This window comes from Peromyscus maniculatus, chromosome 6 (genome assembly GCF_049852395.1).
Source record: "Peromyscus maniculatus bairdii isolate BWxNUB_F1_BW_parent chromosome 6, HU_Pman_BW_mat_3.1, whole genome shotgun sequence".
NCBI classification, from domain to species: Eukaryota; Metazoa; Chordata; class Mammalia; order Rodentia; family Cricetidae; genus Peromyscus; species Peromyscus maniculatus.
This window is the reverse complement of record NC_134857.1, coordinates 59,526,190-59,541,330: the sequence shown is the minus strand read 5'-3', so window position 1 is coordinate 59,541,330 and position 15,141 is coordinate 59,526,190. Positions and strand designations below refer to the sequence as shown.

General features: G+C 46.0%; 1 protein-coding gene across 11 annotated transcripts in view; it reads left to right on the top strand.

Annotated features, from left to right (window-relative positions):
• Rapgef2 (Rap guanine nucleotide exchange factor 2) overlaps positions 1 to 15,141 on the top strand; it is a 240,177-nt gene that overhangs the window by 206,432 nt on the left and 18,604 nt on the right. For 9 of the 11 annotated variants that reach the window (XM_006981088.4, XM_015999583.3, XM_076574272.1 and 6 more), the window contains 12 exons: positions 378 to 485; positions 575 to 778; positions 885 to 993; positions 1,438 to 1,684; positions 5,302 to 5,459; positions 6,006 to 6,246; positions 7,904 to 8,287; positions 10,843 to 11,054; positions 11,139 to 11,262; positions 11,829 to 11,852; positions 12,887 to 13,110; positions 14,894 to 15,100. In XM_006981088.4, coding sequence (XP_006981150.1) covers positions 378 to 485; positions 575 to 778; positions 885 to 993; positions 1,438 to 1,684; positions 5,302 to 5,459; positions 6,006 to 6,246; positions 7,904 to 8,287; positions 10,843 to 11,054; positions 11,139 to 11,262; positions 11,829 to 11,852; positions 12,887 to 13,110; positions 14,894 to 15,100 — 2,242 coding nt within the window. The remainder of the gene's footprint in view (positions 1 to 377; positions 486 to 574; positions 779 to 884; positions 994 to 1,437; positions 1,685 to 5,301; positions 5,460 to 6,005; positions 6,247 to 7,903; positions 8,288 to 10,842; positions 11,055 to 11,138; positions 11,263 to 11,828; positions 11,853 to 12,886; positions 13,111 to 14,893; positions 15,101 to 15,141) is intronic. The other 2 variants (XM_015999584.3, XM_076574277.1) reach the window with 1 other exon arrangement.

Below are 15,141 nucleotides of genomic sequence, written 5' to 3'. Positions count from 1 at the left end.
GACAGAGCCTCTCACTAAACCTGGAGCTCACTGATGGGGGGTCTAGATTGGCAGGCCAGGGGCCCCCTAGGGTCCCTCCTGCTGCATTACAGGCACACACTGGCACACCTGGCCTCTTAAGTGGATGCTGTGGATCCGATCTCAGGTCCTCGGGCTTGCACAGCAAGCCTCCTTACCAGCTGAGCGTCTCCCCAGTCCCCAAGGTCATTTTTTTTAACATGTGTAAAATCCGTGTTGAAGGGTTTATTTTTATTAATTTTCATGCTCAGTATTATTCGGTAAATTGTTTAAAATGATGTATTTTTTTTAAGTGACATTGATCATAAATCTTCAGCACTGAAAAAAAAAAAATGTCCTGAACTCCATTGCTTTTGTAGGTGACACGGGTAGTATTACTGTGGGTGAATAATCACTTCAATGACTTCGAAGGAGATCCTGCAATGACGCGATTCCTAGAAGAGTTTGAAAATAATCTGGAAAGAGAGGTAACCCTTGGGAGGTTTTATGAGCGGTGTTGAGTTTCTCTTCCTCTGCCTGTCCTCGAGCTGATGCTACCCTTCCTGAACTCTTGCAGAAAATGGGTGGACATCTAAGGCTGTTGAACATCGCCTGTGCAGCTAAAGCCAAGCGAAGGTTGATGACGCTCACAAAGCCGTCCCGGGAAGCCCCTCTGCCCTTCATCTTACTGGGAGGCTCTGAGAAGGGCTTTGGCATCTTTGTGGACAGCGTCGATTCGGGTAGCAAAGCCACTGAAGCAGGCTTGAAGCGTGGGGATCAGGTAAGAGGGCTCACCTCTAGGTCTAAGTGTGAATTTCAGAGCCTCTTTTTTTTTTAAATCAGTCAGTGATGATATTGACATTGATCTTTATATCTTCACTTTTTAGATATTGGAAGTGAATGGTCAAAACTTTGAAAATATCCAGCTTTCAAAGGCAATGGAAATTCTTAGGAATAACACACACCTGTCCATCACTGTGAAAACCAACTTATTTGGTGAGTATTCTGCAGACTCAGACTGCTTTAGCTTTTGTTTTGTTTTGTTTTGTTTTTTACATTTAGATCTTAATCCTGGAAGAAGTAATGTCTATAAATAGTAAACCAGTAAGGATTCTAGTATTTCTAAGGCCATGCTAAAATATATCATACAGAATTCTTTATGTCAGGATGTGATTACATTTAGATAAAAATGTATCAGCTTGAGAACCAGGGGGTGATTGTCTTGACCTGTCAAGCCTGTCTTCTGTTGATGAAGACAATCACCTCAAGGATGGAAGAGCGTCTTCCTTCTCTTAGGCTCGTCTGGGTCGAGACTAGTTCTTCTATGGGGCTTTAATTTTTATAGCTAGTCTGTACTGCTTTTGTGTTTGCAAACTCCACTGTTAGCCCAACATTGTTTCCATTTTTGTGACTGATAGTTTGTGGTGTTTTCCATTTTAGTATTTAAAGAGCTTCTGACAAGATTGTCTGAAGAGAAAAGAAATGGTGCCCCTCATCTTCCTAAAATCGGAGACATCAAGAAGGCCAGTCGCTACTCCATACCCGATCTTGCCGTAGATGTGGAACAGGTGATCGGTCTTGAGAAGGTCAACAAGAAGAGTAAAGCCAACACCGTGGGCGGGAGAAACAAGCTAAAGAAAATTCTCGACAAGACTCGGATCAGCATCTTACCTCAGAAACCATACAAGTATGTGTGGTTGTGTTCGGCACCTTACTCTATTGTGTTCAGTAGAAGGACGCACAGAAGTGTTGATGTAATGAATGTTTGTCTGAGAGTCTAGTAAGTGTCTCTTTGGCAGAGTGTCTTAGGAGCAATAATGAGAGTTGAGTTTGCTTAATTCTGCTTTGCCACTTGCCTGCCCGCTCCCAGTTTCCGGGAGAGGCCGGTGAGCCTGCCTTCATTTGAACTTCTTATAGGGGTCTGTTGACATCCTGCCTGCCCCACGACTTAGCTGTTCTTGCTTCTGCTTTTGTGTTTCCTGGGGTCCCCTCCACAACATCTCCTCTTGGCTCACCAGTCATTGCTGCTTCCAGCCACCCCTGTTCATCATTGCTGTTTCCCCCACTTATTTTAACTCTTGGGAAGACTGGCAGCCAACCGCAGGCCTCTTCCCTTCCCCCTCAGGTGCCTCTAGAATTAGCATATCAGACTGCACTCTTGAATTTTCTTCTTGGATGTGTGTGCCTGTCAGGAGCTCAGGCTGCCCAGCTTCAGGTGTCCCTGACACTTGGCTTAGCTTTGCTTGTTTGCTGCCTGGTTTCTTCCTGTTAGTTTTGGGGCCTGATGGTCTTCTATGAAGCTCAATTACCATCAGTCCATTTTTTAATGATCTATTCCTCAAACAAATGGAAAAGGTACTGGCTTATTTATTTCTTTGATAATTTAAGGGGTCTAAAGAGAAGCAATAAATAGAGACATTCAAAGGACAAAAGAGGGGGCTCAGTGGTCAGACTGCCTGCCCACAACCATGAGGTTCAGATTCCAGCACACCCCTACATACATGTGCATGTGTGCGCACACACAGAGTACATCAGTCTTTCTTTTCTTCTTAATTACAAAAATTTTAGTCACAGACTAGATAGAGGCATATGATTTAAAACATTATTGATGAATTGTCAAATTTACATCATCCACATTAAACTATGAGTAATGATTGGTGGTTTCTAAATTCTCTGGGCCCTTGGGCTGGAGAGATGGCTCAGTGAGCGGTTAAGAGCACTGGCTGCTCTTCCAGAGGTCCTGAGTTCAATTCTCAGCAACCACATGGTAGCTCACAACCATCTGTAATGAGATCTGGTACCCTCTTCTGGCCTGCAGGCATACATGCAGACAGAATGCTGTATGCATAATAAATAAATAAATCTTTTAAAAAAACTCTATGGGCCCAAAAGATAAGCATGGCTATATGATAGTCTATAAATATTGGCTTGAGAGTGTGTCTTCCCTGAGTAAGTTTCTTAGAGATGGTGGATTAAGAGAGTAGCATTTACAAAAATTAGGAATCTATTATAAAGAGACACTTGATAAAAACTTAGTTTTAAATGGATGGAAAAATTAAGTCACCTCAATGCAGAATTATTAGCAACATAATAATAAAGGATTTTTCGAGTTTAAATTCAAACCTCTAGAAAAATCAAAAATCATTGTGACCCTGGTAAGTATTGCTGGAAATGGGACACACAAGAACTGGGCTGCAATCCATCCATAGCTCAGGATGTTGGCTAGGAATGCAGTATGAGTGTGTAGTTATGGCTGTGTGTGCTTACAAAGATGCTCAAAAACTAGACAAGGGAAAATTTAAAAGACAGTAATTAGCTATGTTGATTTTAAAGCACTAGGGAAATATTGTGGCAAATGTGTGGCTCATTTAAGTATTTTCTTATGAAAACAATTTGAGAAATCAGTGCTGAAGAGAAAGTAATTTAAACACAGGCTCAGGAAGCTGGAGGATCTGCCATAATATAATCACCTTGATTTAGTGCTGACTACCGCTTCAACTTGTCTGGACATCAGCACGTGTTGATGACGTTCTGAAGGAAAAACCCCAGGGCCTTGAGCATTTTAAGCACTCCACCACTGAGCCAGGTGCCCACCTTTGTTACTGTGTTTAGGTGCTAGAGACTGGCAGATTGGCAAGAGTGGCATGAATTATTGTGCGTTGGGGGTACATATATGATGCGCATAGAGCAAGAAGCAGGTCACGAGCACGATAGAATTCGAACTGCGATGCCAAGTAAGTTGAGCAAGGGAGCCCAGTGAACCCAGAGGAAGGAAAGGATTAGTCAACAGCCGTAAACCCAGCAGACTTGTTTCAGTAGCAGTGAGCCAGTTGGAGAGGCTAGACCAGAGGATGTGCTCAAGAAGGATGTTTCTCAGTTAGATTTTGCATAAAACGTGCAAAGCTTAAGTCCAAGAATAACCTGGTGTCTGTGAGTATTAAGGTGTATAGGTGAGGCATCAGGAAGCAGGTGAGTGTCAGCAGTACTTTATGAGGTGTTGGAAAATGCAGTAAGAAACGTTTTTAAAGGGTGTGCCTGGCATGTACTGATGGTCATGGTCCTTTCTACCATGAGTGACCTGGTCAGACATACCTTGTACCCACAGTAATTGTGTTATGCCATATGTCATCTCATATTTTTGACAAGGACATTTATGTGATTGAAAAATAAATTCATTTATTATCATATACAGAACATTAATATTTCAGGGCTTTATATGCCCAGCTGTGCATGCTTAAACAGAGCTTTGATTTCTATCCTGGGCTTTCCTATGTGTGAAGGAGAATTTACATGAAAATTTTCTTATTTATGATACCTTAATTTATATCCCAATTTCAGTAGAAATTCTCTTTTTTTGTTGTTTCAAGGTGCTTATGCAATCATAACTGTAGACATTTGCATATTATCTAGTTACCCTTTTGTTGCATACTCGTCTTATTGTGTGCTTTCTTTTGGAAACACTTGATCAAGAAATAATTTTATACGTTGTCGAGTCGTGTTATAAGCGTTGCCCACACGTGAGGTGTGGTGGTGCCCACTTGTAATCCCAGCTGGGGGGGGGGGGCACGTGCAGGAGGCTCTGGCACCACAGTCCCTCCAGCTGTGTTACAAGACGCTGCACAAGCACACAGGTGACCACAGCACTGTCTTCTGTAAACAGAAAGGAGCCTGTAACCGTCAATAATGCTCGGGGTTTTCTGGAGATGTAAACGTGTAACTAAGGAATTAGAAGTGAGTCGCTGCATTTGCACTGCCAGCCAGGAAGTGTGTCTGTGCCCACTGCATGCTCACGCTCTGTCGTTAAGAGATGAGGTCTGTGTCAGGCTTTCCTCACATTTGGACTCCACGGTGATCTTGTTTCTCCACCTAAAACATTGAAGAATATAAGTAGGACAGTTTGGCGTATCTCTCCCCTTTCCTTTTCCTCAGTTCCTTCGCCTGGAGGATCAGATCATAAAGCATCTGTCTCCACTGTTGCTGAGCTGTGGGCTCTTTCCCACGTGCGTTGTCTCGGATCCATTCTCATTCATTCTTTCATTCATTCATTCATTCATTCAGACACACGGCACCTTTTCTTTACCGTGTTTTTATTCTGAGAAAAAAAAAATACTGGTTTTGGTTATGGCTCATTAAAAAGACAGGTTTAAGAGATAGTGAATTTGGCTAAATGTGTTTTGCCATTCTGGCCATTACAGTTTTCACATTTTTCACATTTTTGCATTAATGGCAAGTTTAAATGAAAATGCCTTCGAGCCTTTACCTTGCCAGTAATTTATTTATTTTTTTTAAACCCGCTCCTCTCAGTGATATTGGGATTGGTCAGTCTCAAGATGATAGCATCGTGGGCCTGAGGCAGACCAAACACATCCCAGCCGCCCTGCCCGTTAGCGGAACGCTGTCTTCAAGTAACCCTGACTTGCTGCAGTCACACCACCGGATTCTGGACTTCAGCACGACTCCAGGTGAGCACCGACCGGAGCCTTTCTGCTTTCTCAGTGACCTCTCTGTCAAAGGCAGTAGGGACACAGTATGCATGTTTGGTTTGGCGTGGATGGTGTCACTCACCAAGAGTCAGAATGAACCTCAAACTCCGAACATTGGAACCAGTTCTTGTTGTATTCTGAAAATCATTTTGGTTCAGCTAAACCTGTTTTATATTTGATAAAATGAATAATATACGATGTATTTATTACTAAGTTATATCAAGTAAATAAATCAGGAGGCATGTTTAAATAAGCCTAATGGGCTTTCCCTTATAATAAAGATTAACTTTAGGTGTACATTTTTCTTTGATGCTCACATGACATCTTATGTGTGTGTGCTCCGTGATTGTATTTGTCTATTAGCCATGCAGCTATCTGTCGGGGAAGATGTGGTTTCGCGGTTAGCATGTCACAACTTTGTCCAGGAGGGAGAAGTCATCACCCTCCGAGGAGTGGGGTGTGTTACTTTGTGTTGCCATCTGTTAACATTGCTTCTGCCTTGGTGTGGCTCTTCCTGCCCCCCAGACTTGCCGGATCAGGTGCTCAGAGTTTTCAAGGCTGACCAGCAAAGCCGGTACATCATGATCAGTAAGGACACCACAGCCAAGGAGGTGGTCATCCAGGCCATCAGAGAGTTTGCCGTCACTGCCACCCCAGACCAGTACTCTCTGTGCGAGGTCTCCGTCACGCCGGAGGGAGTTATCAAACAGCGGCGACTCCCGGACCAGCTCTCCAAGCTTGCCGACAGAATACAACTGAGCGGAAGGTACCGTCTCTCTCACCGAGGCGCTTTGCTCTTCAAACCTACATCCGAGGCCAAGAAACAACACGTTTGCTCTTGTTACTCTGTTTTTGACAGTGGTGAAGCTTGAACCCAAGGCCTTGCCAAGCACTCTCTCCCACTCAAGGGAAATTAGTAAAATGAATAACTGGAGCCCCCCCCCCCAGTTTTCTATGGAATGTCATTGTTCTTCAGTTTTTCATGGTATGGGTCTAAACCATGGCTTTCTACCTTGCCCTGTGTCACTTTTATTTCCAACCCCAACACTAATAGATACTTTGTAGGAGGTCAGAGGTCAGGCATCCTCTGCACGTAGATCCGTAGTTGCGCAAATCTCCACTGAGTTTCAACTTCATGATTCCCATTCATTCATTATTCAGGAGAGTCAGGCTGTCAGAGTAACCACAGTGGAGAACATTAATCTGTACACGTTAAGGGACACGGTGTATATTTTTCTGTCCTAAATATTTTGTGAAGTATGTAAAAGACCAGTTAGGACCACCACGTGCTTGTTCTGTGTCTTTGTTTATAGAGTTTCACTTGGAGAAGGCATTTGCTGCCAAAAAGGGGAGAGAGAGCAGCCACAGAGCAAATGATGGGGCGCTGCTTTTAGTGAGTTCCTTAACAGGGTCACAGTACTGTCCATATTGACCGCCATTAGGCTTCAGATGCCTGCTTCCTGTTCTGACAAATTGGGGTAATGCCTCCCATTTCCCTAAATGAGCTTCATGAAAATCTAAATATTTGAAAATTAAATCTTAAATCAGGAGAGATGACTTAGCAGTTAGGAGCCCTTGTTGGCCTTGCAGAGGAACTGGGTTCTGTTTCTAGCACCCACATGGTGGTTCATAACCATCCAGTTCCAGGAGATCCTATGTCTTCTGCTGAGTTCTGAGGGCACTAGGCACACATGTAGTACCTCATACATGCAGGCAAAACACTCATACATGTAAAATAAATATAAAAACAACTTAAAAATCTGCTCTAAGGTGAAACAGAGGAAAATAAATTGCTTGAGGTCTCTCCCCTCCCAGTATTGTTGGGGGGGTGGTCACATCTGCCACAGCGTGTGTGTGGAGGTCAGAAGACAACTTTGTGGACTCGGGTCTCTGGGTTTGCATGTCAAGTTCTCTGCCCATGGAGCCCTCTTGCCAGCTCAGCCAGTAAGTTTCTTAGACGTTAAATGAAAAGTAATCTTGGATTGAGCTACTGTGGACCTAGCAATTGTCAGATTCCCTCTTCATGGGAAACTGAGTTATGACCTTGAGCTGATGTTTGTCTAATCTGGAAAATAGCTTTCTTCTGTCACCTTTGGCACACAAGCTAAGAGTATTTCAATGGCAGGAAAAACCAAACCAAACCACAGGACTGGCACAGAGGAAGTTCCCATGGTTTGTTCAATCCCACTTACCTGCTGAGTAGATGGCTGTCACCTGGTGGTTCTGTGAGCTGGGGACACTGACCTGGTGGCCTGGGGGTGGCATCTGCACTGCCCAGGCTGGATGAAAAGAACGCTTACACCGTTCCCTCCCCCCCCCCCCCCCCCCCCCCCGTCACCTCCCCGGGAACCAGCACTGTTCCCTGAAGGAGCACCATCCAGCTCGCTGCTCAGCTTGACATCTGACGAGTTTCTTTCTTTCAGGTACTATCTGAAAAACAACATGGAAACGGAAACGCTGTGCTCGGATGAGGATGCCCAGGAGCTGCTGCGCGAGAGCCAAATCTCCCTTCTGCAGCTCAGCACGGTGGAGGTCGCCACGCAGCTCTCCATGAGGAACTTTGAACTCTTCCGAAGCATCGAGCCCACCGAATACATAGACGATCTGTTTAAGCTCAAGTCCAAAACCAGCTGTGCCAACCTGAAGACGTTTGAGGAGGTCATTAACCAGGAAACGTTTTGGGTGGCTTCCGAAATCCTGCGGGAGACCAACCAGCTGAAGAGAATGAAGATCATTAAGCATTTTATCAAGATCGCGCTGCACTGTCGGGAGTGCAAGAATTTTAACTCCATGTTTGCCATCATCAGGTAAGAGGGCCTGTCGTCCTGCGCCACGTACTTAACGGGAATGGAGCAGTTCCTAGTTCATCGTCGATTGTGTGGATCGCCGGTCTGTAATATAAGGCCCCACGTACACTAGGCTACCATTGGTTCAACAAGCAGTTCTTTCTTTCTGATTCTAAATCCGCCCCCCCCCCCCCCCGCCCCGGGAGGTTGGGGGGTTGTGTTGAGGCAGGCTTCCCTGTAGTAGCCCAGGCTGGACTGGAAACCACCATCCTGTTTCCCGGGTGCTGGGATTATAGGCGTGTGCCCACTCTGCCCGCCTCTGTTTCTTATACCTTAATTGAAACTCTCTGGGTGGCCGGGGAGATGGCGCAGTGGGTCAAGTATTACTGTGCAAGCGTGAGGACCTGAGTTCGGATCCCCAGCACCCACATAAAAGCCAAGCACAGTGTGCTTTTGACCCCAGCCCTGGGGACGCCGGGACAGGTAGATCCTGGGGGCTTACCGGTCAGTCAGTCTAGGAGAAATGGTGACCTTGGAGTACAATGAGAGACTGTCTCCAAAGAAGGAAGATGGAGAGTGATAGGGAAAGACGTGGAATATTGACTTCTGGTCTCCATATGCAAGCAGATACACTGAGTGAGGTCCAGCCACTGTGCTCTTCATCTTCATGGTTCTTGTTTCCTTGATGAAATTTATTAAACCACCACTGCACTGTTTGTTGTTAGAAATTCCTCAGCAGAATTGGTTGCTGTTAGAAATTGTCTCCAATGCTTTATAACCCATTTTGAACCCAAATTAAGGAAATTGCTCAATTTTACTTTTTTATCTAACATCATTTCTGTAGTATAAAAGAAATATAAAATAAGCAGCAAGTCATAAGTCATTAACAAAAAAAAAGTAAGGCAAGAAATATGCGTTAAAATGATACATAACGGGTCAGCAAGATGGCTCCGTGGGTAAAGGCACCTGACATCGTAACTTCAACCCCCAAGACCCACATGGCGGAAGGAAAGGATCATTTCCTGCAAATTATCCCCTGGCCTCTGCGTGGTGCTACGGCATACTAAATAAATAAATAAATCGGTGGTTCTCAACCTTCTTAATGCTCCAGCCCTTTACTACAATTCCTCATGTTGTGGTGACCAACCATAAAATTATTTTGTTGCTACTTCATAACTGTAATTTTTCCACTGTTATGAATCGTAATGTAAACATCTGATATGCAGGATGTCTGATATTCGACCCCTGTAGGGGTCAAGACCCACAAGTTGAGAACCACTGGAATAAAATAAATGTCTTAAAAATAAAATTATATATAACATAGCCACATTTATTAAGAATGCATTCCAGTATCAAGTGGCAAATTTTAACAGTGCAAAAACCACATTTTTTTTAATACATGAACACAAAATATTCCCAACTGACAGTACTATATCCTATTGGTTTTGTTATTAGTGTGCTAGTCAGCTGTCTGTTATTACAACAGAATACCCGAGACAGTCATTTTATAAGGAAGAGAGGTTTGTTTGGGCTAGCTGTTTTGGAGGTTTATGCCCACAGTCACGTGGCCCTGTTGTGCCTGGGCTTGTGGTGAGGCAGTAGTTACCATGGTTGGTGGAACAGAGCTGTTTGTGGCCGGAACGTAAAAATAAGGAGGAGACGGGGAGGGGCTGCCTTGCCCCGGTTACACAGAAGGACCTCTCACTCCTCTCCCCGCCGCCCCTGTGTTGGAGCCAGGCTCTGTCTTTGCAGATCAGCGGGTCTCGACTGTGTGAGCCTCCAACCTCCGCAGTGCTAGGATTACAGGCATTGCCACCATTCCCGACATAGCAGCTTCCTCTCCTAAATTGTCCCTTCACAACCTCCCCGGTACTGAGTGCACTGGGACCTAAGCCACACAGGAACCTTTGGGGGCCGGTTCAGAGCTGTTCATAGCGGAGAGTAAACAGATGGAGAGAGCATAGAGAAGAGCCGGCTGCCTGGCTGTGGAGGTGAAGCTTTAATCCCCACACTTCAGGAGGCAGAATCAGGTAGATCTCTTGAGTCAGTGCGGCCAGCCAGGGCTGTGAGCAAGACCCTGTCTCAATAGAAAACAAACAAAACAGAGGGCCAGCCGGTAAAGAGGTACCTGCTGCTACAGCCTGGTCACCTGAGTCTAATCTCTGGACCCACATGTTTGAAGGGGAGACCTGACTCCTGGAAGTTGGTCTCTCACCTTCACACGCTTGCTGGGACTCCCCCTCCCCCGAGACGCGCACGAGAGACACACACACGCACATGCACACGCACATGAATGAATGAATGAATGAATGAATGAATGAATGAATGAATGAATGAATGAATATAAGAAATGTTAAGGGACCATAAAGGGAAGAAGTATAAAGGCCAGTGGTTTGGCTCTGACCCTGCTTTTAGCTGCCACTCACTACCCAGGCAGGATTGGCATGATCTTCCTAGGCATTCTGTAAATTTCCGTGCACGTAAAATTCACACACATAGGTGTTTCTTTATGTGTCTTCCTTTGTTTCCAAGGGGATCATTTAATCATATCTCACTCTTCTTCTCTCCCCTCTTAGTGGCCTAAACCTGGCACCAGTGGCAAGACTCCGAACGACCTGGGAAAAACTTCCCAATAAATATGAAAAACTATTCCAGGACCTACAAGACTTATTTGATCCTTCCAGAAACATGGCCAAGTACCGCAACGTCCTGAGCGGCCAGAACTTACAGCCTCCTGTCATCCCCCTGTTCCCCGTCATCAAGAAGGATCTGACATTCCTCCACGAGGGTGAGCACAGGCGGGCTTGTTCTGTTCTGGAGGGAGCACAAGTGAGCACGAGGTGACTTCTTGTTCCTCCTCTGTTACTCTCAGGAAATGACTCAAAAGTAGACGGACTGGTCAACTTTGAGAAGCTGAGGATGATTGCAAAAGAAATCCGTCATGTTGGCCGAATGGCCTCAGTCAACATGGACCCTGCCCTTATGTTCAGGACTCGGTACGTGAGTTGCTGGCCGTGGCATTTGTGGGGTGAGAATGGTTAGAGGGAGCTTGCCCACAGGAGGAAAATCTAAATACTGAATTTAGGGGTTACATCAGGATGTGCTGAGAGAATAACCCTTAAGGTTCAGTTTGCAGTGATGTCTCTCATTTGCATCCAGGCCACATATACGAGTAGTGCAAACAGCTTGTCCTTCAGACAGTTCGAATTGATGTTAGGTGCAAGTATTTACCTCCTATTTTCCAGAACACTGAGTCGCAGAGTTAGAACTTGGAATCGATAGTGTGAACTAGAACAGAATTGTCATCGTGTCCATACAGTCTGTTTATCTGCCGGTAAAAAAAGCAATGATTAGTTCAATGGAGGGAATGAACAAAATCGTCAGCAGCAGCCTTTTAAGCCAGAGAGGTGTTTGTAGTGGACGCGTGTGAGGTGATTACGCAGTTAATGTTTGTGGGCTTCTAGAACTGCTTGTCCAGAAGTCTGGTCCTTTCTTTCTGAGCTTGTGATCTTTCTGTCTCTTTCTACACCCGTGCTTCAATCTCCGTGGCTCTCACTTGCAGGAAGAAGAAGTGGCGGAGTCTGGGGTAAGTGGCAGCCTTTGCACTCTTGGTTCTTGCTCAGCCCGTGGCGTTGTTTTCTTACCTGCTCTGTTTTCTGATGCTTTGTTTTTGTTTGCTTTTGTTTGCTTTTGTTTTTGTTTTTCCCTCCCCCTAACCCTCTTGCTCTATCAGAATTTCAGATTGCAAACTGACTTCAGATTTAATCTGTTGGGGCTTTCCTGAAGTCAGGTCCACAAGAGCTGTGAAATGATTGATGATTATTCTGGGAAACGTAGACCAGACACATTTCTTGTCTGTCAGAAAGATGATATTTTAATATAACTTGTGTCTTTTGAAATGAAAAAGCCAAAGAAGTGGGGGAAGGGGAGGCATGCTTTAAATCGTGTGACCGGAACACTGGCGCACAGGTCCAGAAGCGACTGTGGTGGTGTTAGGCACCCCCAAGCCCCCCAAACCAGATTTTCTACAGCTCAACTAACTACTGTTTTCATCCTGTATAGATTCCCAGCCCCCTTTAAAAATAATTCTTAACAATTCATGTACTAAATAGTTTCCATACGTATGTTTACGTTTGCATGACCGTTGTATTAACAGATTTACTCTTTTAAAAACTCACATATTCAACCCACAGAGTACGAACACAATTGTGAGCAGTGTAGCCGGGTTTAATCAAGTCCATATAAAATACCCCCATTAGGAGAAGCGAATTTAATTTTGTAAATTATCACGAGGATCGCTCAGTGTCCTTGCACAAAGCTTTTTATATGCAATTACGTTTTCTGGCTTCTGTGAGAGAATGGACTTTGAATGCTCTGTGAGATGAAAAGTAGAATTTACTGGTAGGAGCCGAACATATGCCAAACACACTTGTGTATATGTATTGTGTATAATTCCCTTTTAACCAAACCTTGTATAATCTGTTATCCTACATTCCCCTGTAGCAGTTTACTTACTGGAATGGGGCATGGGACCTCTCAGGCGTAGGCTCCTTACACAGGTCGGGTAGATCAGCCAATGCCGTGCTCCAGAGGGTTGCATTCTTGTTTTTCGTCTTCCAGGTCGCTGAGTCAGGGCAGCGCCAATGCCACCGTGCTGGATGTCGCTCAGACCGGCGGGCATAAAAAGCGGGTACGCCGCAGCTCCTTCCTCAATGCCAAAAAGCTGTATGAAGATGCCCAGATGGCCAGGAAGGTGAAGCAGTACCTGTCCAACCTGGAGCTGGAGATGGACGAGGAGAGTCTCCAGACACTGTCGCTGCAGTGTGAGCCGGCGACCAGCACCTGTGAGTGCCTCCCCGAATCAGCTGCGGGCTGTTCCGCGTACGGTGGAGGGGGTGAGAGGGGGCTGTGAGCACAGAGGCACGCAGTGGTCCTGACATACACCGGCCTTGTGCTTGACTGAGTCTTCGTGCCCAGTTAAGTTAGTGCAGTCAAGGGGACCCTGGGCGCACGCCTCCTTGCTTTGGTTTCATCCGGCACAGCCAGCACCCGAAACGAGAGACCTGGAGGTGACTGTGGTGCCAGCTGGCATGCCTTTTTCTCTCACAGAGGAACTCCCTGAGTGATGGGCAACCTGGTTAGAGATCGTCAGGTCAGAGGAGCACAGGACGGGGTGTGCTGGCTACTGAGTCTCCCTCAGCTCTGACGGCCTCCAGCACCTGCCCACTGAAGCAGTGATCCTGCTTTAGAACACACCACACCTTAGCCTGATGTGGGGGTTCCCAACTTTGAAATAACTGGCCAGGCTGTGAACCAGGGGTGGCGGCACACATCTGCAGTTCCAGCTTCTGAGGAGGCTAAGGTTGGAAGATCACGTGAGCCCAGGGTTTCCGCGGCCATCCTAGACGACATAGTGACACATGACTGTTAAAATGAAAAATAGAAATGTGGCCAGTCTCTGCATGGGGCGCTTTGTGTCTATTTCTGTATGATAAGATTTAAGCATTTTGCATTTAGGACACTTGGGGAACTTTTATGGGCAAATTTGAATTACATCTTCTTGATAATTGCAGTGTGAGATAACTTGAGAAGATCACATGATTTCGTTTACCCAGGGTATAGGGCTGGAGAGATGGCTCAGTGGCTAAGAGCACTCACAGCCCCTGCAGAGAGAGGACCTGCGTTCAATTCCCAGACTATGTGGTGGCTCCTAACCATCAAAAACTCCAGTTCCAAGGGATCCAGTGCCTTTTTCCGGCCTCTGCAGGTTCTAGGCACACACTCAGTACAGCACATCCATACCCATGACACTCTAAAGGTCCCTTGTGATGTAGCTAAGAGCTTGCTGAGATGAGCAGCCTGAGTTTCCTAACTGTTGATCTCTGAGTGTCTGGTGGCAGGGAGTTCTGCATGTGAAACTTCCACAGCACTTAGTGTTCCTGTAATCCGCCTTCTACCACACAATACCTAAGCAGCACTGGCCACTGTTTGCTCAAAAATAGTGCTCCATCCCAGGAAGATTTGATGTTAAGTAGATTACAGTTAATAGCATTATCTCAGATGGGGCAAAGTTTTGGATGCCATTTTAAAACAATTCTTTGATTTTTATCATGTAATTTTTTTTAAACATTCATTTATTGATTTGATTTATTTACGAAGTGTGGGTGGTTGGCACCATACATGTTGTGTTGTACCTGTGGCGGTCAGAGGACAACTCACGGGAGCTGGGTCTCTCCTTCCATATGGGTCCCAGGGACCAAGCTCTGATGGCCAGGCTCGGCAGCAACATCCTCCACCCACTGAGCCATCGTGCCAGCCCATGTGTTTGTGTTTTTAACCTCTAATCTGCACTGGACTGCCCTCGTTTTTATTTTTATTTGGTGCTTAGCAGTATAATCCTCTTTGAGATCACTCATTCATAAGGCAAAAACACCCTTGTCCAGCTACACCTCTCATTTTCAGTAGCTCAGGTGTCCCCTCCCTCCCTGCCCTTGGTGAGGGGGTGGAAGTGGGGGTGGGGGTCCATGCTGGCGATCTCGCTGCCCGTGCTCTGCAGCACTGACCCTGCATCCACCTTGTGCTGACTCCTTGGCTCTGTGCTCTGTTTTCACCCTCCACCATGACCAGTGCCCAAGAACCCCGGAGACAAAAAGCCCGTCAAGTCCGAGACCTCCCCTGTGGCGCCCCGTGCGGGGCCACAGCAGAAAGTGCAGCCTCAGCAGCCGCTGCCACAGCCGCAGCCACCACACAAAGTCAGCCAGGGACTGCAGGTGCCTGCCGTGTCCCTCTACCCTTCACGGAAGAAGGTGCCGGTGAAGGACCTGCCGCCTTTCGGTAAGTTTCTAAACCCATGCTCTTCGGGTGGTATTCGCCGA